This window comes from Pogona vitticeps, chromosome 3 (assembly GCF_051106095.1).
Source record: "Pogona vitticeps strain Pit_001003342236 chromosome 3, PviZW2.1, whole genome shotgun sequence".
Taxonomy (NCBI): Eukaryota; Metazoa; Chordata; class Lepidosauria; order Squamata; family Agamidae; genus Pogona; species Pogona vitticeps.
Window position 1 is genome coordinate 185141440 of NC_135785.1, and position 23758 is coordinate 185165197.

Sequence of the window (23758 nt, forward strand, 5' to 3'; positions counted from 1 at the left end):
TAGCTTAATTTTTTAATTTTAAATTTAAATCCTGCCTTTCTGCCAAAACAGAGCCACTTAAGATAGTTAACAGTAATGAAATTCAGCTATATACAATGAAAACAGAGAAGCAGATTAAATGCAAACAACAACAACAACAACCCCATAAATAACATCACCCTGCAAGCCTGTGCACATTCTGTGCCATCATTTTATGGGATTATGTCTAGTGTGATATAAGCAATCTTTCATTTCTGGAACAGAACGTGCTGTTCCTCTCTTCCAGTCACCTAGTACATCCTTCATGTTTGCCTCAGAGAGCCACACCACCCTCCCAAGAGGCTGCAGGGATTTGGGGTGGACACAGGTGAGTTCAGCCCTTTGAACATAAGCTAGAAGAAACATCCCTTGCTCCCTAAAACACACACATATAACAGTAGTTCTCATCCAGTGGTACATATGAATGGAATACAAAGGCAACCTAGGTGGTTCACAAGTTTTCATAAGAATTGCTAAGAATCCACTCCCTCACAATCCTCATGCTCTCCTGCAAGTGTGGTATGCTACCTCTAGCTGATTCAACATGCCATAAGTTATACATCAGACCTTCTGGCATAGTAGTTACTGTCCCCCATTCCCTAGGTCCTCCTGTGCACTAACTTATCATAACTAACAAATTTAGTACCAGAATGCCTGAAACCCTATAAATGGACTTCTTGGGGAAAAATAGGGTTTTATTTTTATCATTTTAGAATTCAGTCTCTTTAAAAGTAGGGTGTGATATATAAATGTTGAAAATCATCATGTAATGATCTAATGCCATGGTTCCCAAACTTGAGTCTCCAGATGATCTTGGATGAAAACTCCCAGAAGCCTTTACTACTAGTTGTGCTGGCCAGGATTTTTGGGAATTGTAGTCCAAAAATATATAGGGACCCAAGATTGGGAACTACTGATATAAAGGGACCAGGTAAGAGGGAGGTGACTGGTCTGAAGACAGTTTTCTAATGCTTGTCACAATGAGTCGGGTAAACATTTGGTTTGGTATCTGGTTGGTTTATATATTTTGGTCATAAGACTGTGTGCTGCATACTACCAATTTGTGTGTGTGTGTGTGTGTGTGTGTGTGTGTGTGTGTGTGTGCTGTTGCTCTTTAAAAGAAAAGTTTTCCCTCTGCACCTGCCATTGTGCACAATAATACTGTGTCAAACTATTCATCCTTTGTGTAAGCGCCTGAGAACTCTAATTATTCATCCTTTCTTTGATTATTTAAAGAACTGTATAGAGTCTCGGGATTTGGACTGTCAGAGAATAACATTCCATTCTCTTATTTTGCACTTTTAATCATAAAAATCTGCTTTAGAGTGGTCAAAATACTATAGAAATGAACAGGAACTTGCAATTTGTTTTTTTTTCTGTTGCTCAAGTAGGACAACTGAAGCTTTTATAAGCATATGGATTGCATTATCTAAGGGATTACTTTGCCAAGAAAAGTGCAGATAAATACAGGTAACAGAGAATAAAGGAGTGATGGAAATTATACAAAGAGAAGTAAAATCCTGGCACACACTATATCTGTTGGGTGTTTTTTCAGCTGTTACTGGTTTTCTAAGATACATGCAGAGGAGATTCTTTGTCATTGTTTGTGGTAACACAGAATTACCACACTAGATTTATATGCAAGAAGCCTCTGAACAGCACTGTCATGCTGATGGTCTTTGTGTGATAGGGAGGTATTGGGATGCAGTTCTGTATACTGTACCATGTAATCTTGCCTGATCCCCAAAGCAACTGTTGCAGAAATTCTTTTTGGTCAAAGGACTGTGTGCTACATACTACCAATTGTTTCCCATTTATGATGACTCTGTGCAGTATCAAATAAAAACATCTTCTCTCTTGTTAGATTTTCATGCCCAGTGTCATTTTGCTTATAGCTTCTCAATATGAAGTCACTACTTCTCAGCCCCAGTAGGCTATTTTAACAGGCATAAGAACCCTTTCAGTCCTGTTGTTGATTCTGTCTCCACATTTTCTTGGGCAAAACTCTTATGGGGCCTGAAAAATGCCAGCCATATGTGAAAATAAGCCCTCATTCACTTGGATAATCTACTCAACCGAGAGTACTGTTCTGTTACTTTACCCATATGAATAATGCTTGAAGTTGGCAAAGTAGATTTTATTGCACATGTGATACTGTGCAACTTAAGGTTTTCATAAAATAAGACAAAGGATGCAACTAGATGGCCAAACTGGAGTGGGCTGGATTAGGCTAAACAAGGTCACTTAAGGTCACATGGTGGTACATTATGCTATCTTGTGCAATCCTTGCATCTACTGTATATGCAAAGATCAGGTAGTTTCAGGTCAGGAAACATTGCACATGAAGCAACTCTATTTGGCTTTCCTCCCTTTAAAGGGAAGGGAGGGGGAGAGAGAAATAAGAAGTAACAAGGAAAAAAAGATCCCCCTCCTTGTCTCTTCTTGGGAGGAACCTTTCAATTAAAAAAATCTACAATGTATAGTGCATCAGTGCTGCCCTACATGGCTATAAAAAAACACCCAACTTTATTTTCTGTTTTTCCCCTTCCATAGAGGAAGCTTTCAATTTCCTAATATTGTTAAGTGATGTAAGCAGACAGCTTAAGCCATCTATTTTTGGTTCGATCCCAGCGATTACACATGCTTGAACCAAACCAGAAAGAAACAGTGCTAACCCCCCCCCCCGATCCCCCACAAAAAAGTAGCTCCTGATAGGAAGCCAAAAAGGTGCAGGTAGGCATGCATCAGGGACAAGCTGTTCTATAATGGCATGTATGTTGTATGGTTGCTGGGAAAAGGAACACAGCAGCCCATCTCCAGAGCAGACCAAACATGGTAAAAATCTGCTAATCACACCCAAAGTCAACACAGAAAGCCAAGAAGTTGTGGGTTATCCACCACATAATTCCCCACCTCCTCAGTTTGCTTTGGAAATCTCCAATAGTAATGCAAAGCTGCAAATGGCTACATATTGATAATTATGTATTGACTAATTATAAACAAATATTGTTTGTTTCTTTTTTAAATGTTGCCTTTCTCCCCACAGAGGACTCGAGGTGACTCACAATCAGTTTAAAATGAATGATGAATATCATACGATAAAAATAATGCCTAAAAAGTGAAAATATAGCCATATTAAATACATTTTTAAAACATTTTTAAAACTCTAAATTTGGTGAATACAGTATTTTTTTTTAAAAAAAACCACTTATTTCATAAAAGCCTGCCTGAAAAGGAAAGTCTTTGCCTGGCAACTACATAATTGTTATGCATGTAATTTTCCATTACTGGAGCGCAGTTCAGGTGGACAGTTACGCTAGAATTCTATTTGTTCTATTAAAAAAAGACACAGTAGCATACCAAAAATAGACTCAAACCAGCAGCGTCCATCTGCTTTACTGCTAAACTTTCACCAGAAATTATGGAAAAATATTTTAGTTGGGCGATGTAATACTTTAAAAAATGTTAATATAGGCATAGAAGAGTACACATAAGACACTGCATCTTACTTTAATCTAGTTTTGTGAGTAAGCACTCTTGCTGCTTATATATGTTCCTGCTTTTTCTCTCTAAGCCTTATCATTCACTCTCAGGCAGCTATTTAAAAAAATTAAAAAGCTTATCAACATTTGAAGATTGCAGAATGCTGCAAAAGCAATCAGCACAGCAAGATCTTGGCAGCTTGTTGTGTTTCCTTCCCTATAGATTTTCTTGCTCTGCTCTCACCTTCAGCTTCTATTGCAAGCTGTAAGAAGAAGTGGATACTAGGCCAACAAGCTGAGCACAAAAGGTTTAGCATCTTCACAAGTCGAAGCATCAAAATTAAGAAAATTTTAAAGGAAAAAGAAATCCTTCTGAATTTAGTGGGTGATTTAAAACCCAATTACCGTAAATGCCTTTAATGATTTTGTTTTCCACTTCTTTAACCCACCTCTGGCTAGCTGCTTCTTTACTGAAAAAGAATTATCTGAATTTAGTAGAAGTCTCCTCTTATTGGTCTGTTTGTTAATATAGCAAAATAAAAATCCTACACTATGCATTATGGTACTTGTGATATTGAGGATGTTCCTTGCATGTGTGTATTTGTCACACGTGTGGCTAGTTTGAGAAAGGATGTTCATAGAAAGAAAGCACGTAAAAGTCAAGAGAATAGATATGCGTGTTTGTTATTTGTATGCTGCCTTTCTTCCCAGAGGGGACCCACAGTGGTTCACAACTATTAGGACTACACAATAATCATAGATTTAAAAGTGTTGTAAAAAAAGCTTTAAAATAAAAAAAAATGAACATCTATCATTATTAAAACCACAATTCAAAACAATTCAAAAACATTTTGTTGTTGTTGGCAGGTTGTCTGAAGTGATCTTTAGAGTTGTACAAAATGAAACACCTTCCTAGTCAGAGTTCATTTTTGTTCCCTTGCAGTTTTATAGTGTGTGTTCATACAGTAATTTATGCTGTGTGCAAATTTATGCAGCCTATACACTGGGATGCCTGAAACTTCCATAGTAAATAGACTACATATATGGATTTGCTTAATGTATGAAGTAACCCCTAATGCCAGTGAAATAATTTAAGCATGCAAACCTGTACCCAAGCCCTATTGAACTCAGTGGCTTACTTCTGAGTAGACTTCTTCAGAAATACTGTCAGAAACTTTTTAAGCTGCAGTTCCCCTTTATGTGAACACAATCTGTTTTTCTATTATCTTAGTTGTTTCTTTAACCCAACTCAAATATATTACCACTTGTTTTACTTTCATGTATCAACTGATGGTAGATGCAGAATTTGTGTTATATGAAGTCTCAGGGTAACTATAACACATTCAGGTGAGCTCATTCTGACACATAATGCTAACGTCATGCATGTCTTAATACATTTGGAACTGCCTTCAGAACACACTTCCATGCATGTGTGTTTATTACTAATTAGAAATGTGACAGTTTCCACTAGGTGGCAGTTTAAGGATATGTCAACTAATAAGACTGTGCTCCTTATGTATATTTCTGACCTCTTTTCTTATTTAAAATAATATTTACAATCTGAGCTTGCATAAGCATCAATTGCACAACTGAGATCCACATAGGTTTCGAGTGGAATATTCAACAATGAAGAACATTCTTCAGTGCCGGAAGGTAGAACAGTCACAATCTGACCAGTGCTCTTGTCTAATTCCAAAGAATTGGTTGATTTTAATAGGCTGCTACTTCAGATTAAGTGAGCATCTCTGGAAAACGTGATCAGTATTAGGAAAATAAATCTGTAAGAGTTTAAACAGGTATGTACATTCAGTGTAGATATAGTTTTAATGCAGGCACAAGCTTGCCTTCAAGTTCACCATCAGCCTAGTTCTAAATTCAATCCAGATAATACAGCTAGCAGTCACCAGACAGTGATTCCCAGTCTCAGGTCCTCAGATGTTCTTGGACTGAAACACCTGAAGTCTTCACCACTAGCTCTGCTGATCAGTCTTTCTGTGACTTGTAATCAAAAATATCTGGAAAACCAAGATTGGGAACCCCTGCACTAGAAATTAGAAGAACTCCCTTAAGGGTCAAATTATGTCTGTTTATTCTTGCACAACTTTATCTAACTCCACACATTGCAGGTTAGCTTGTTTATGTTTCGCGATTGTCATTAGAATGTAAACATACGCTTCACAGGCAAGTCTCATTGCTTAAATATAGTCTTAATTCACGATTCTGATTCTTCAAGCACAGGAGAGTTGAAAGAATTGTGTGTCTGGAGAGAAAATACTGTGGATGGAAGTATGCATTTCCTAGTGTGATTTGACTGTGAGACCCTTTCTGACTTAGAATTCTGTCTTGCCTCCAGGACAGCAAAGGGATGAGGCAAAAATAAGAAATACTGCCTCATCAATTATTTTTATCTGGTAAAAAGGCTGAAAGGAGTCCAGAAATGCTATCTTTTAACATTGGCATCTGCGCCTAATTATTACCAGCAAAATAGTAACTCTCTCCTTCCTAGCTATACTTTCTGCTAGGGTTCATATCAATTTTTTAAAATTATTATTATGAACTACAACTTCCATAACAAAGGTGTAGTCTGACTTATCTGGAGAGTTTTGGCTTCAGAAAGTCTGTTTTGTACACAGTTAGCCATGCCAGCCACAATTAAAGCTACTGATAAATATGTATTTAAATCTCATAATAGGCTCCCATTCAGAATTTGAAACTAAAGGAGAGAAATATTAGAATGTTTATAAAGATCTGAAATGAAAGTATTTAATTGGCAGAGACCAGGAAATGAGATAGAAAACTGTCCTCTTGTCTTTCGTAAGTAGAAAATCTTTCTAGAATACTTGATGTTCATTTTGTATAACCACAACCAGAATGCTTGACAGTTGAGCAATCAGCATTCAGATAAATTTTAACCTAAAAGAAACTTGTAATCCTTCATTCAGCATATTATAGAAGTTTCTGTAAGGTGTGTGTGATGATACATTCAAATATCCTCTTAAAAGTTACATGTCACACATAGTTGCTGCCAGGAAGCTGCATTACGTAAGTGCTGAGAACTTTATAGAGATCCCACTGAGGTGAAGAACTAGCTGAGAGCAAACAAGATGGACAGATGAAAAGGGGAGGGGGAGGAGTGCAAGATGTGCAGCTGCAATGTGTTAGCTTATTAAACAGGGCCAAAATCTGAGGGCAGATACAAATGCAACTCTGGGAAATCTCACTGTTTTAGAATTATTTATTCAGTTTCCCTCACTGTGATCCCTATCCCCTCTTTTTCAACCTTCTTTCGAAGCCAAATAATATACCTCCACAAGGCAGACTGGGACCATCGTCAGTGAGTCTCCATTAATCAGTCAAACTCAACATTGTCTTGTTGAAGAAACTTCTCAGATTTAATGTACAGCTCAGTATAAACATCAAAACCTATGTCTGCACTACTACATATCTGCAAGGCGCAAGCTTTACATGATGGGCCAAATCTTATTACTTGGAAGTTGTGCATCCAGTAGTTGTGCTATGGCCAAGCCAGAAGTACTATCCTCAAAGTACTTCTGCTGGCATATTGTGAAGTTGGTCATGCTGACTGATTGCACAGTTCGATAGTGTAATTCCTTGTGTAACTTTACATTGCACTAGAACAAATAGACAGTGGCCAGTACTTAACAGTAAATGTACAATTGGTACATATTTTTTCTAGAGTCTAAAAGAAGACAGCCATTGCCTTGTGGTATATTGGATGCAGGGTTAATACATGCCAGTTTTCTTATCACGGGAGACACATCAGCATAGGGCTTTGTACTCATAGTCCACATGGACCAGTATTTACACATTCAGTAGTGTTTTGGCATTTACACACACACATTGCAAAACGCATCGCTGGTTTCCTGAACTTGCTGTTGAAATGTCCCAGGGAAAGGTAAATTTTACTTGTTTGGCAGATGATTCATTTCTGGAAGCACAGAAAGCTCACAGCAGTAGCTGTGTATGTGTAGACTCAGCCAACAACAAAAAGTAGAGTTTGTCATTATATACTTCCTGGCCCACCTCCCCCTTTCAGTATTCTGATTTTTTTTTTTTTTTACAGTATCAAGTGCCAGATTTGTATTATATTTCAGGATTGTCATCATCATCCATGGAAGAATTGCCCCCTTCTCCAACTTCCTTTTACTGCAGAACAATCAGTATTTGTCTGTCAACAACCTTTTCCCAATGGCTGCAATTACCTCTGATCATTTATAGTGAGATATATAATGTATGTCACCTGGTTTATGTGACTAGGACGTATTACGATAAAAATACTGTAGCGCTTGTAAAATAAGTAATGTAACTGCAGGTTACATAAGCATTTGCTGTCAGGACTCATAAGCTATCTGCCAATATTATTGTTTATACTTACACTAAATTTCTGCGTAAGTGGAAGCTTCATCCAAATTTGCTAGTTCTTTGTATTTTAATGTTGTTGTTTTTTCCTTAATGTTTATATTCATCTGCAACTGCCTTTTCATATGATGAATGTATGAGGGTGGGATCTTAGGAGCTAGTTACTTGTTTTAATAGAAATAAACATGCACTGCCATTTCTTCATTAGAATGCCTCTCCCTTAATTGAAATTATTGAGTTGGAACTAAACACAAAGGTCATCTAGTCCAGCTTGTTGTTGATGCAAGAAATTTGATTTTTCTGATTAATGCAATTTTTGGTTATTGTGGGTTTTTCGGGCTTCTTGGCCGTGTTCTGAAGGTGGTTCTTCCTAACGTTTTGCCAGTCTCTGTGGCCGGCATCTTCAGAGGACAGCAAACTGTGCTCTGGGTAAGGCTTGAGAGTGGAGTATTTATGGCTGTGAGAAGGCTTGTTTGTGAGAAGGCTATTGTCCTATCAGGAGATGGTTAATTAGTATGTTTTGTTGTGGCTGTATTGTTTTGATAAGGAGGGGAGATTATCTGTCCCTGTGGTTGATGGGTGTCATTAGCTGGTCTTTTGTGTGTAGTAATCCCCTGACCTTGTGGCTGGGTGGAGTTCATTGACCTTTTGCACTCTGTGTTTTTGAGAGCTGGGAGCCAGGTTTTGTTGAGTTTCAGACTTTCCTCCTTCCGGTTGAAGTTTTGTTGATGCTTGTGGATTTCAATGGCTTCCCTGTGCAGTCTGACGTAATGATTGCTGGTGTTGTCCAGTCTTTCAGTATTCTGAAATAGAATTTCATGTCCAGTTTGTTCTAGGGCATGTTCAGCTACTGCTGATTTTCCCGGTTGTTTTAGTCTGCAGTGTCTCTCATGTTCTTTGATTCTGGTGTGGATGCTGCATTTTGTGGTTCCAATATATACCTGGCCACAACTGCTAGGTTTCCAGTATACTCCTGCAGTGGTGAGGGGGTCCCTTCTATCCTTTGCTGACTGTAACATTTGTTGTATTTTTGTGGTGGGCTTGAATACTGTTTGTAAGTTGTGTTTTTCCAGAAGTTTCCCCATGCGGTCTGTGACCCCTTTGATGTATGGCAGAAATACTTTGTTTGTGGGTGGCTGTTTTTGTTCTTCAGTTCGGTGTTGTTTTCTTGGTTTGATGACTCTTGTGATTTCATTTTTGGAGTAGCCATTTGCCTGTAGGGCCCAATTCAGGTGGTCGAGTTCAGTGTTGAGAAACTGAGGTTCACAGTTCCGATTTGCACGGTCTACCAGTGTTTTGATTATGCCTCTTTTTTACCGTGGGTGGTGGTTGGAGTTTTTGTGTAGGTACCTGTCTGTGTGGGTGGGTTTTCTGTAGACCTTGTGTCCCAGTCGGAGGTCAGTTTTGCGTAGGACCATGACATCTAGGAACGGGAGCTGGCCCTCTGTTTCTTTTTCCATGGTGAATTGTATATTTGGGTGGATGCTGTTGAGATGGTTTCCAATTGCAATTTTTGCCACACATAAGTGTTGCAATCCTAAAACATCATTAGAATTGGAAGCCTCATAATTCATTTCAGTTGAAGTGCCTTCCATGTAGCCAGTGCCAACCATATGACAGAAATTAAACTGTTCCTGGAAGTAAGAAATGTTTTTCTTTAATTAAAACTGGGGCTGCGGGACAGATGTGATCTTTTATAATACTACATATTTAAAATAGCTGTAGTAACTTCCAACAGAGTACTTGTTTTAACAAAACACTGTTGCACAATTCCTGTTGTCTGTGTAAGCTTGTACTCAGTAGAGTTTATTACAAGATGGTTGAAATCCTGTTCCTTAGAGCAGTAAATCATAACAAGAGTAGGCCTATTGAATCCACATTAATGGAACTTATGAAGGAGTAGGTTCACTAGATCCCCACTGAATCAATGAGCCTACTCTAGCTGCAACTAACTTGTCGTTCGTTGTTTAGTCGTTTAGTTGTGTCCGACTCTTCGTGACCCCATGGACCAGAGCACGCCAGGCCCTCCTATCTTCCACTGCCTCCCGGAGTTGTGTCAAATTCATGTTGGTTGCTTCGCAGACACTCCTCGGTCGTCCCCTTCTCCTCTTCCCATCACACTTTCCCAACATCAGGGTCTTTTCCAGGGAGTCTTTTCTTCTCATTAGATGGCCAAAGTACTGGAGCCTCAGCTTCAGGATCTGTCCTTCCAGTGAGCACTCATGGTTGATTTCCTTTAGAATTGATAGGTTTGTTCTTCTTGCAGTCCAGGGGACTCTCAAGAGCCTCCTCCAGCACCACAATTCAAAAGCACCAATTCTTTGGCAGTCAGCCTTCTTTATGGTCCAGCTCTCACTTCCATACATCATGACAGGAAAAACCATAGCTTTGACTATTCGGACTTTTGTTGGCAAGGTGATGTCTCTGCTTTTTAAGATGCTGTCAAGATTTGTCATCGCTTTCCTCCCAAGAAGCAGGCGTCTTTTAATTTCGTGGCTGCTGTCTCCATCTGCAGTGATCATGGAGCCCAGGAAAATAATATCTGTCACTGCCTCCATATCTTCCCCTTCTTCCCCAGCTAACTAGAGTATGCTAATTTCAGCCAGTATGTGTATGTGGTATTGATGTTTCAGGATAACTGGTGTTGCGGGACAACAGTGTTGTTTAGATCGTACCCATTGTCTGTATCACACACTAACAAAATATCTGTCACGATGTGCAATACACCTGGAGAGACTTAAATATTTTCTGCACCTATCGATGGGGTGATAATCTATGAGTGAAAGTCAGTTGACCTAACCTCAGGATTAGAAGTTAGATGTTGCCCTTAGTGTAAGAGTAACTACAAATGTGGGACTTCTGTTTTTCCAATTGGAGTAAATGGTAGCCAGTCACATAGATGGGAGAAAGAGGTACAAAATGTCATTGGAGTGGGGAATAAATTTGCATCAGCTGTTGTGTTTCTTGGTCATAGTATACTGTGACAGAATGCTGAAAACTAGCTGTGGATGGATGTCTGCTTGTAATGTTGTTACATTCCTATTTTTGTTGTGGCGTTCCTGTTCTTACAGGTGGAACAAAAATCTGAGATTGAAGCACATTTGCCAGAGAACAAAACCTCATCACAAGCAGAAGAAAGCAGCCCAGCAAAAAAGGTAACAGCCACTTCTTCCATAAAATTGAGTGGTGAGTTTCAAATATATAAAGCTAATGGTTGATGAGTTTTGTATATTTTCTTGAAGGTCAAGCCTGGGGCACTAAAAGTGACTTAAACAATATCCTTTGTGGTTTGCTCCACAAAGATCATCATTGGTTTCAGTAATACCATTTGTATTAGACATGTTCTATAATTCAGTATGATTCATATTACATGTCTAATACAAATAGTATTACGGAAACCAGTGATGATCTTTGTGGAGCAAACTACAATACCCAGTGCAGTATAGTGAATAGAACCAGGAGTCCTGGTTTCAAATCATCTCTCAGCCATTGAAACTCACTGGGGCTCTGACACTAGTAAAACTACTCCTTCAATATCATTCTTACATTGAAAGCCATATTAGAGTTCCTGTTAGTCAGTTCTGACCAGATGGCACATAACGACAACAAATAATTGGATAGATAACAAAGTAATATCAGAATAAAGATCTAGATGTTTGGAGGAAACGGTGAGATTTTATTTGACAGGGTCGTGTAATTAAGATCAGAAAATGGAGACTTAATATGTTTGTCAGATATAGTCAACATAAATGGGATCAGCAAGGATTCCTTCTGTGTAGTGTAGAAACATGGTCAGGAAAGCAGTAGCATTTTAAAAATGGAAAGATACAAAAATATACATTTTTTTAACCTGCTCATCTCACTTCTCAGGCATTCCCTGTTGTGCACTACAGATGTGGTGATTTCTTGGAAAGTAGCTCATTCTCAGCAATTTTTTGCCATTTTCATGTACCAACAGGTTCCAGTGAGACTGTCTCCACAGTCATGGGATTTCTTATCATCCCTGAGAATGATCCAGTCTCTCAATTCATCTCCCATTTTCTTACTTCCTGTAATTTTTTTGTATAGAAAACAACCAGGTTCGGATATTAAGAGCCTTTTGGGTGGGAAGCTTTCAGTGTTAGTGTCAACCTGCCAATCAACAAACCATCCAACCAACCAAATCTGTTACAGAGGGTCATTTTGAAAAGAGTGTCCTTTATTTTAAATTTTCAAAGACTTGGTATGGATGACAACTGATTTCTACAGGATATTAGCTGAGATGGGAAACTTTCAGGAAGAGCACCTGTATCTTTGCTGTTGTTGTCGGCAAAAATGCATTGTAGTACCCAGAAGGCCTTACATAGTTCACCTAAGGGATAACGGGAGCTTGGATCCAGTAGAATGTTCTATGAAAGAGCTAACTAATGAGGAAAGGAAAAATGAAAGAGCTGCTGATGAATCACAAGGAGAAAATTAGAAGTGGAAAATGGGTTCTGAGTAGACATGGTGATGAATATAAAAACAAATCAGAATATTTATTAAATATCCCTGATTCGTCAGGTATTTGTTGCTTCATATTCTTGGAGTCCAGAGACCCCAACAAATACAAAGCATCAAATATAATCCTTTTATATTTGTCCCTTCATTCCCTATCTGCTTATGCCCCCGTGGATCAGCTGTTCATCAGGGGCATAAGCAGAAAAGGGTTTCTCTTTGGGTGGCTTGCTAAAGCCTGTCTAAAGGGATCCCACCCTCGGGTCTGGGGGATGGCTTGGTTCCCCTTTTCTCCTCTTCCTGTGCCTGCTTGGCATAGGAAGAGGAGGGAAGGGATCGAAGAGGGATCAAAGGGATCCCCCATCCACTGCAGGATCTCTTTGATGCCTGCTTTCCCTCCTCTTGCTATGCCCCGCAGGGCTTAGCAAAAGGAGGGGGAAAGGGATCAAAGCAATCCCACAGCCGTGGCTGCGCAGTCACTTTGATCCCTGCTTTCCCTCCTCTTGCCATGCCCCATGGGGCATAACTAGAGGAGGGAAAGCAAAAAAAGAAAGAAAGAAAAAAAGACCTGACGAATGATAAATTGATTCATTATTCGTTGGGTCACTGGGAGGGCAATTCATGGTTCACGAAGAGCCATTTTGGCACTTCTTCCCCGTCTCTAGTTCTTAGATATACTAAATGATTCTGGTGCCTATTTATACAGGCACTAGACCAGTACCAAACAAAATATTCACTAGTTACTAGTACTTGGAATATATATCTTAAACTGAAGCTGTGGTGATCTTGGCAGAGGGATTCCAAAATTTAAAGTAAATTTTCCAAGCTGTGCTTATCATGAAGTCCCCAATACATTTTTGCCAGAGTAAATGTGTGTGGTTTTAAACAAATTAAAATAAAAGTCTCATTATTATTTGAGTTACTTTCTGGGAAACAAAGATTCATGGAGTAGAGGAGAAAGTATTTAACTGTTCATGATTCATCATCCTGTGGGTGGCTGTATTGCAAGCATGTTCCATTGACAACCCGAGAGAGGAATTATTCAGAGGAAGAATCCTGTTTTCCCCTGGTATCCAAGTGCATCCATGCTGGAAAATACTGACATCCCTGCTGTAGAAATACAGGCCAGGATCCTGTTCAGCTGAATCATCCATGCAATGACCATAGGACAAGTGGTTTTACATTTTAATGGACTGTGCTTAAGGAAATGTTAAGGGCACCGTGCACAAATTTCATTTGTGCTCAGTGCCTATTTTTAACAGGGACCTCTGCTTTTATAAGGATAATGCTTGTGCAAGTGAAAGGTGTTATGCCATGGCTGGACTTTATACTCCACTAATGTTGAACAAGATCCAAGTTACAGTCTCAGAACAAGACATCTGTACTGCCAGCACAATGGCAACAACTGCAGGCTGACCATGTAAAAACTTGATCAGTGCATTGTTTCTTGTCCAGCTATAATCCTATTAAAATTACCAATACATGGGCTAGAAACCTTCATTGTAGTCTCTCCTGAACCATATTTCAAATAATTAAGCCGCAATGCTCACAGGTTTTTTTAATATCATCAAGCATGAGTTCTACTGAAATGTATTCTTTTACAAGCTCATGAGGCAAATCTTTATGTCTATTTACCCACTCCCTTTTATTTTAGAGGACAAACCTTTCAGTAGCTATTTCCCATAAGATTTTTCAGTTACTATATAGAATATTGTATCATTTCAAAACAAACTCTGGATGTCATCACATAGGCATTTAGCTTGCATTTTGGACTGCTTGTGATCCCAGTTTGTGATCCAGCAATTTCCTGGATATCCCAAGATGTACAGGTAGTGGTGCTCCAGTCTGGCCCTGATCTGTGTCTAAACTGGATCTCTTTGGTCCAACAGAACAGCTATTACCTTTTGAGACCAGGCTGGAGCAATTCCCCAAAGGATGGAAGAGTCATTTTAAGGGAAATAGCTTCCAGCAAACCGATTTGTTCTGGTGTGATCAGAAATGCACCTTTCTCTCCATCTGATCTCACCCTTGTTACAGAAGGACTCCTACCATGCTGGTTTCTATAAATAGAATTCTATTTAAAATAGAATTTAAGGGGTCAAATAGGCTGTTGTGCAAATCTTATTCTCATCAGGGAACTTGCAAAAGAGACATTTGTAATAGATGATGCCATATCGGGTGATGCCATTGGTCTCTAGTCTGAGACTAGAAAGAAGAACATATACAACTTTGGCCCAGAAAAATTATATACATGGGAGTCATATTGAAAAGATGCTGTTGTTGTTTTTCTGCTATGTGATCAAGAATAATTTTAAGGTGTTTTTTTTTTTCTTTTCTAATCACAGGAGGTTTTGCTTGCCCAGCCACCATCAAAACCAATCCGCAGGAAATTCCGACCTGAAGGCCAAATGGTGGAGAATCAGGAACTTTCTCCCACTAAAACTTTAGCTTCCTCCTTGCCTGCCATCAGGTCCCACCATTCAGTTCCAAAGTAAAAAGGCTCTCTTAAGCTACATTATAAGACCTTGGGAGAGGATTGGGTTTTGTGCCAACATAGAGGGGTTTAGACACTCTAAAGAAATGAGAATAGGGAAAGTGAGTTGCCCTTCCATTTACTTTGCTTCATGTGTGAAGTTTGGAAACAATTTCAGGTGTGCAGCACACAAACACAGCACACAGAAAAGCCTGTGCAACTCACCTGTTCTTACTACAAAATCATAAACAGAATACGTGGGTTCTTAAAATATGATTCTGTGACTTTGTAGAAGATAATCCACTGCAAAGATGAGAGTGGGATATCCTAATGTATGGAAAAGGGATTAGTAGATCATATTTCTCCTGGTCCTATGATTTTTATTTAGCAACTGAAGAAAACTGAAATGTGTTCTGCTGTTTATTATAAAAATAACTTCTACTTTATTGGCTGAAATCCTGTTGCTTAGAGTAATAAGTCGCACTAGAATAGGCCTAATGAATCAGTGATAATTTAACAGTGATGATTCAGAGTTGGTGAGTTAACTTAGTAATTTCCATGGATTCCTGTGGACCTACTTTAGTTGTGTACTGTGCTAAAGTAAGTGGCAACTAGAGTAAGCCCATTTGAATCAATGACATTTATGGAAGACTTGAATCATTAACTCCATTGATTCAGTGGTTCACCTCTAGTGTGAGTTACTCTGCTAAGCAACAGAACTTCTGTCATTGAAACAATGCAACAGTAAACCAACAAAAGGGTTTTTAATTGATATAGAAACCTAGAAAGTGGTGGGGGTGTATTATCTAAGGAGGCAGTGTGGAAGGTTGGAAGTTTCTTTGGAACTCTTCAAGTGAACAAGGAACAAATAGAGTGTTTAGGATCCTAACTTGCTTGTTCAAGTTAGGTGGACTTCCTATCGACATATCTATTTCATATTCTTTTTTTTTTAAATAATCTATTTGGATATACTTATCATAATGGAAATACTGCAAACAATCTACAAAAAGAAAGAAAAATACCATTAAAGGAACCAAAACAAACATTAAATTACGAACCTAAATAGTGAACAATTAAAACATTTTACACCAGAATGCTGAAAATATTATTCTCAAACTGGGCAGCAAATTCTGGAAAGGCATGAATGCCTAAAACAGGCAACAGATATATATTGTGTAACTTAAAGTACAGAAGGATTTAGAGAAAGAGCCATAAGGACACAGGAAAAGATTTCACAAGAAAATATTGTGATTCTGTCCTAAAAATAAAGTTACTGATTTTGTTTAAGTGAAAAAAGGTAACTGGACTTTTTCATATGAGCTTTGTAATATTTTTAAAATAGCATATCTGTTCTGAATGCCATTGCTTTTAGAGCTACTAACACCTTACAGAACCATTAAAAGCCTCTCTTAAAAATAGTTGTGTATCCAATTTGCATTTTCACATTTTTCCCCATTCCTTGCATTTCTTTAAAAATAAAACTACTAACACATTCACTTTTTATAAACAAAAACGCTGAATGTACAAAGTCTACAGAATGAATAACAGGACATTTTGTTTTGACTTGTGGCATCTCCATGTAGACTGAAGAGCACATTCAGAGTAAGCAGGGAAAGCAGCAGGGCAAGAGAACAGAGTTTGTACTCTGCCTGCCACCTTGTAGTGAACACACATGTGTCCTTGGCTGGATGGAAATAACTAAATGTCAGTTAACTAATAATGAAGATTAGCAAATGTATCTGAAGGGCCTTTTCAAAAGTTTCCGGGAGAAGATTATAATTAGAAGTTGGAAGGAATATAAATTTAAGTTATGTTGTGAAAAGGGACTGACATGCAACTTAGAATGAGCTAATTAATGTTCAGCGCTGTATATATTTTCTATATTATGTTGATATGGTTTGTTATTCAATATTGTATTGTTCTGTACAGTCACCTATAGTCATAAATATTAAGAAAATTAGTGAAAGTTCAAAAACTGCTGGATAGCTCAGTGGTTGAGGGCACCTGGCTGCAGAGCCAGAGGTTGGGCGTTCAGTTCCCCACTGTGCCCCTTTTACAGGGGCTGGAGCCAATGATCCACAGGGTCTCTTTCAGCTCTGCAGTTCTAAGATTACTCTTCTAAGATTTGCACATTTACACGAGTGTAAACCTAAAATAAGATTCTGGCTATTCTTTGTAATTTATCTGACCCATAGAGGCAAGGAAGAACTATTAAAGCAAAATGCAGGTACTGTCCCCCACAGCAAACGGGAGGTAGCTGTGATGGACTTCACACAGTCAACTTCACATCAATCAGCTACAGCTGACTTGTCTGACAAAATCTGATGCTGTTGGCCACGTCATATTGCACCATGGCAAAGTAACTGCTTCTGTCTATCATAAATAGCCATTAGAATTCAGCCATTAGAACACCAGGTTCCCTGAACACACTTAGAGGAGAGTACAATTCATCCGTTTCTTCAAAAGCAGATGTTCCTGCTCACATGGAGACACGACATGCAATCAAAAACCTAGAGGAGTCTGAAGAGGACTGTTTCCTGCTCTTAGATCAGCTCTACGCATGAACAAAAGTCCAGATTTTCCACTGTTCTTGCTCATGTGAACAGGAACCTCTTCAGTGCTCCCTTCTAAGTGTGTTCAGGAAATTGGATACTCTAATACCTGAATATTGCTTATGTTGGAGTGGAAATACCTTCATATGGACAGACCTCAGGCAAGGTTAGTGATACACAAGAAAATCTATGCTGAGAAAAATGTTTAAGCTAGGATATTACTATAAATGCAATTTATAGACATGGTTATTAAAATGACCTGAAATACAGTGCTGTCTCTCTTTTTTTTCTTTCAGCTTATGAACAACTTATTGCATCACGCATTTTTCACAAATCAGAAAAGCAAAAGAGAAAAGTCTTTCCTTACCAAAAATCTGCCCGATGTTGTGACATCATCCTTCTGCAAGCATAACTACACCAATAAGATTCCACCCATTGGCCTGAATCCCATTGGTACTGTAGGTGCTAGAGTAGGTCCATAAACAGGCCAACTCTAATTCAATATTTACAGTATTGACAAAAATACCAAAAGAAAGATCATTTTGAATCAATTAAACTTATGGAGGAGTTGACTCACCAAATCTCTATAGGTTCAGTGGACCTACTCTAATGTGATTTACTATACTAAGCTATAGTATATAGCAAAAGGATGGTGGTATCAGGATTGTGAGATTTTTGGTAATGAAAGGCTCCTCCCTTCTCTCTTGAAGCTTGTGAGTGATCTATTTTGTTATGCGGAACCTGTGGAATGGGATGAGGGAGTCTTCCATTCGAAAAATCACTTGTGCAGCAGAAGATTATCAGTAATGAAAGACTTCTTGCTTTTGTCACACAGCTCCTGCAGCTACCACTCAATGAAAGGGGTTATTCACAAATTTAAAAAAAAAAACTTCAAGAGCAAAAGAGGAAGTCTTTCATTACTGAAAATCTTCCCCTGCTAGTGATGTCACATCATTCTTCCGCAAGCATAGTTATACCAGTAAGATTTCAGTCAATATACTCTGTATTGATAATATATATTTTTGTACAACAGTTGTATTTTGTAAAGGTGCATCCTATTCACCAACATTTTGGGGCTTTTGTTTTAATTAGGCCTAAATATGAGCTTCTTATATATGCTTTTTATCAGTCATAAGGAAGGTACAACTAATAGAAAGCTGTTTGTCTTTACTCTCTGGCAGACAGTCTTCAAAACAGAAGAAAGTTATTCAGACTGCTATTCGTAAAAACAGAGAAGCCAATGCGGTGCTAGCTCGGTTGAACAGTGAACTCCAACAACAACTAAAGGTAAGGGCCAGCACTGTGTCCTAAAGATCAGATGTATTAATAGGCGGGATACACCTTTCCATGCATAGGATGAGGGAGTCTTGGATTCCAAAGAGGCTTCCACAAATGATCATAGGAGATAAGACGATTTGGCTGGTTTCCTTGTTCCACTTCCTGTGCTGTTCCAGAAAATCTTCCAAGTCTGTGAGGCAGATTTGCAAGGGTCTACTAGGCGAAAGGAAAGCCAGCACCCAAGTGCAAGCCATCGTGTAAATAAAACTCAGGATCTGAGTCTTCATCAAGGTGTGTGGAATAGGGATAGGTTCAGAACTGAAAGATAGTTGTGGCTTTTCATTTATTTGATGTAAGAAATGTTCTCTTTTTACCAGTTGGGAAATGTTATATTTTTATGGAAGAAATAGAGTAAGACACATCTTTCTGATAGCTTAACCTTCCAAGAGAGGAGAGATGTACTCTACTAGTGATTTCCTTAATAAATCCAGATACATATATACATGTGTCCAGATACATGCAAACCAGTACGATACAATGACATTTTAAAACTATATGATTTTGCCATATAAGGGGCTGTACGTTAACTGTTTCGTATCATTTGCATTGTCCAGGAAGTTCATAAAGAGCGAACAGCACTGGAAAATCAACTGGAGCAGCTCCGACCTGTAACTGTCTTATGACCTTCTGTGAAAAGCAGTTTCTCCCAAGGGACTTAAAGATTTGTCTGCACAACATACTGGCATAGTATTTTTTCATGAATGCAACAACATCTGGGAAAGAAAGAGGGCTGCCATATTCCTTTTCCATTCTTTGCACCAGTTTATCTTGCAGATGAAGAAGGACACCGTCTGATTGTCAAACCTTATGCCTAGAGGACTGAACTTGTTTTCCCCAGTACTTCAGGAATGCCTTAATTGAAGTCCATCGGTCATTATTAAAATGTTATTTATTCAAATAGTCCTGAATTTATAGGCAGGGATTTGTGGGGGCATTTAAATAAAGCAGATACTTTGAAGAAATGTTTAACTCCATACTAGATAATCATTTCTTAAATATCTTTGATTTCCTAGGATTCACTAGTTTTACAATGAATTGAAGTAGCTCCTACAGAACTTCCTACCTGTCATATCCATTGATTGATATTTCCCCGAAGCCTCCTTACAGCCACTACTCTTCCCACATTCAGTACACAATTATAACTGTGGCAGGGCAATGGAGGCATACAATTTCCTCTACATCAGAAGGCCGAAGTTGCCCCCATGAAGTGACAAATAATGAATATATTTGTCGATTCATGGGGGGTATTAAAAAAACACCCCCACCCCTGCTTCCACCGCCACCCCCCGCTGCCACACCTACCATTGCTGCTGGTAGGCAGAATGGTGGGAGGTTTTTTATCACAAAGGGATGAATAAAATGGAAAGATAGTCACCCCTTCGTATTCATAGGTGTCTCTGGAACCTACAGATTTGAAGCGATGAATATTTAATGGATCAGCGATTTTCCACAAATATCGCAATCGGGTTATTTATTCGTCCTCATGTCTAATCAGGAACAGAGAATACGTGGCCCTCTCAGTGTTGTTGGACTGCAGCTCCCATCACTCCCAGCTAATATAGCACTTGTGAAGGAGGATGAATATACATGTTTTATATTTTACACACACACATGCACACATCCTGCTGTTTTGGTGCTTGTGACGTTCAGAGCAGCTAACAATTAAAACAAGTAAGATACAATGAAATTGTAAAACTATAATATATGTTTCAATGCTAGCCAATGCTGAACATTTTCTCCTCAGCTGTTTCCCCAAGCCTACATACATCTCAGCTGCTCCACAATGGATACCATTGGGCCTCCTCAGTTGTTGGACAGAATGGAGTATATTGAGTTTGCAGCTCCAACTGGGAATCTTTCTACCACTTTTAGCCACTTACAGCAGCTTTGTTGGATGTGGAGCTGTCCCCTGGCCATGCGGTGTTGTGGGCCATAGAAGTGCTTGTAAATTCAATTTATGAGCATTGATGGGAGATCAGCTTGTAACAGGTGAGTGCCTTGCCTTCACGTGGTACTCTGTAGAGACACTGTTTGCAAAGGTACATTACCCCTTGATTTTTTTATTCTCTTGCTGGTGCAGCATCACATCCACATGTTGTTTCATGTGGCCATGTGCAAGGAATGGGCCATGGCTGATATACCCATAACAGTATGCTATACGATGGGCTGTTGAGGTGGTCGGCTGTGTCAGCACTGGGGGTCTTAGACTGCTCCAGTCATATTTTACCGCTTTAAAGCTATCAAGTGGTTTGAAAACATTAAATCCAAAATTTAGAGGCATGTCTCTTTTTTGCAATTAGATGTATTTGATGGTTTATTTCTTATGATGCAATCAGCAAGAAAAGTTGGGCAGTATCCATAAGCTAACTATATGCCTTGATAAAAATTGATTCACTTGCTTTAGGTGTAGAATTTTTCTTGCCTTGTGTTCATTTTTCCTTCACCTGGGATTAACAGCTCTTATTTTATTGATGTGATCATTATCTTGGTAACCTGTTCTGTTCAGTAAGCATATTTAACCTTCAGAAAGTCCTACTAAATCTAGTAAAATACACTGGAATGCACCGGTATATGTGTAACTTTGCCTGAATTGCATCCAGAGAGACCGCTCTTTGGTTGGCATTCTCAGATTGCAATGACAATAGGAAAAGTGATCCTTTGGGAACATGGAGCAGGTAAAGAAAGACTCTTTTTTTAAACCACTAATAAGGTTTATATACTTTTGTTTTTCACCCTTAAGTTTTCATGTTTCTTTCACATTATCCAAAATGTAGTAGGCAGCTGTGATGACAGTCCCTGTTCAGGTCACTTTGAAAAATTACACAAATTCATGGTGGTAGGTTTGCACATAACTGTTAACAATGACATCCATGTAGTGCTTCTGGTTTCAGAGACTGAACCACAGAACAGCAAAGAGCAGAGATGTTAGAGGCATATCATTACTTTTTCTTCTTGATTCCAACTCCCAAAATCCACCCGGTATCCTATGGCTCAACTTATTTCTTCTTTCAGAACAACCACAGGTTCCTAAATGAAATAAAGGCACTTAATGAAATAATAGGATTCTGCATGCTTGGCTTTCTAGGTGCGGTGCTGGATTCTGCCAGTCTCCCCTCATCAAATAGACTCTGACTGCATCAAACAGGAAACAAAACACTTAATTTACAAGGCTAGAACATAATAATAAAGCATACTTAAGTGGTTGATTGACTAATTTCTTTTGTTACACTTGTATTATACTTAACCTTTCCCTGAACTTTATAATAACTGCATCACAGTCTCTCTTGTCACCTTCTATCTCTCTAAACTCAATGTAATTTAGACTGACTTTCCCTTCCTTCAAGCCTCCTTCACAGCAATTCGAAGGCTGTGATAGGCTGAGGTTGAAGGGTTATCAAGTCCTCCATTGGAATGTGATGTAAAAATTCTGCATCCTTTATATTTTTATGATCAAATATATTAATCATATCTTTGGGGATTGAGCTGAAGTATATAAAAACTAAAAGTACATAATTTGTGTGGTTTATGCAAACATTTGCAGTTCTACACTATCAGTATCATCAGTACAACTATATTTAAAATGCACAAGAAACAACATTTTGGTTAGCATTTACTACACAGCGTTCTTTGAAAGAGATTCAGAAATACCATGTATAAATAACGCAATACTATCTAAATTAAGCATATAGTGACATGTTCTAAACTCTGTCTGCAAGTCACATATGTAAAAATGATTTGCGTTAATTTTTCAAAATCTACATGATGCTGCTTTGGACTCCAGAGCCAAAATTAATGAGGTCTTGTGTCAAAATGAGGGCCTCATCACAAGAGCCAAATGAACCCCAGTTCTATCAATTCTTTTCATACCTCTGTTGTACTGAATCCCGATCATGTGCCGTATATACCAGTATGAACATTCTCATTTGTTTTAACATTACCAATTAATTTCTTCCTATTTGAAATGTTATGGCTGGCTACCTTTTATCTGATGTTTCCTGGGGCAGTGCTGCCCCTTTTTAATTTTTTATTTTTTAAAAAAAGATCTGTGGTTCAATAGAGAGGTCTGAGCCTTCCCTCCTCCTCCTCCCCTTTCCCTTTGCAAAGGAGCAGGATACTTTGCAAGAGCAGAGGGTTTTTAAAAAGATAGAGGAGAAGCAACCCTCCCCACCCCCATCCCCACACACCCTGGACAAGCCTGTTGAGAGCAGATTGCAGATGAGACTGGAAGTTGTGAGGAGAGATGTGGGGCGAGGGTGGATGGAGAGTTAGGAAGAGCTTCAGATTGTGATATATATATATACACACCTCTCTAATTTGCACCTTCTGGAAGAGCTTGGATGAGATCCCCCCCCCCAGCTGCTGGTCTCCATGCCTCATCCACCCCATCCCATCTGGCAAAGGGGTGAGGAGGGGTACTCAGGGAGAGGCGGGATGGCACCTGACATCCCTAGCGATCGTACTGCAATTCACACATGTCCCTGTTAATCTAATCAGGTTCCCCTTCCCCACAGCACTCACAAATCCAAGCCCTTTGCAAAGGAAATAAGTTGATAGGAGCGTGCAGACATGCTAAACCAGTAAAGAATGAATCAATACATCATCAGTACAATTCATAACAACCTTCTCAGTGAGGGGAAAATAAACTGGAAATAAATCACTGTCTGGGAAAATTAGTTGATGTTGGCCATATGTCACGTGACTGGAAATTTATGAAACTATATAACTGAGGTATAACAGGTTTCTTTTGGCTCGTGTGATCAGGCCCCAAAGAGTGGTCTTAACCGACTAGATAGGCGGGATATAAATCGAATAAATAAATAAATTAAAACTACCCATTCATTTTAAGTGGCTTCAAGGTTCCCCGTACTCACCTTCTTAGGGGAGCCCTGTTCTCCCAGAGGGGAGGGGCTGTGACTGAATACCATTGGATGTTTTGAACCTGCTTCTCCAGCCATAGATCGAGGCCCTCATTTTTGACACATACAAAATGGACCACAAACATTGACCTCCCCAGAGCAAGTGTAGTTAATTTCACTTCC

At 38.9% G+C, this 23758-nt stretch overlaps 1 protein-coding gene across 2 annotated transcripts in view; it reads left to right on the forward strand.

Annotated features, from left to right (window-relative positions):
- Window positions 1-23541, forward strand: part of REPS2 (RALBP1 associated Eps domain containing 2) — a 116087-nt gene extending 92546 nt beyond the window's left edge. For both annotated transcript variants that reach the window (XM_072994334.2, XM_072994336.2), the window contains 4 exons: window positions 10952-11035; window positions 14702-14847; window positions 18563-18668; window positions 19274-23541. In XM_072994334.2, the coding sequence (XP_072850435.2) occupies window positions 10952-11035; window positions 14702-14847; window positions 18563-18668; window positions 19274-19342 (405 nt within the window). In that variant the 3' untranslated portion in view covers window positions 19343-23541. The remainder of the gene's footprint in view (window positions 1-10951; window positions 11036-14701; window positions 14848-18562; window positions 18669-19273) is intronic.
- Window positions 23542-23758: the final 217 nt, after the last annotated feature.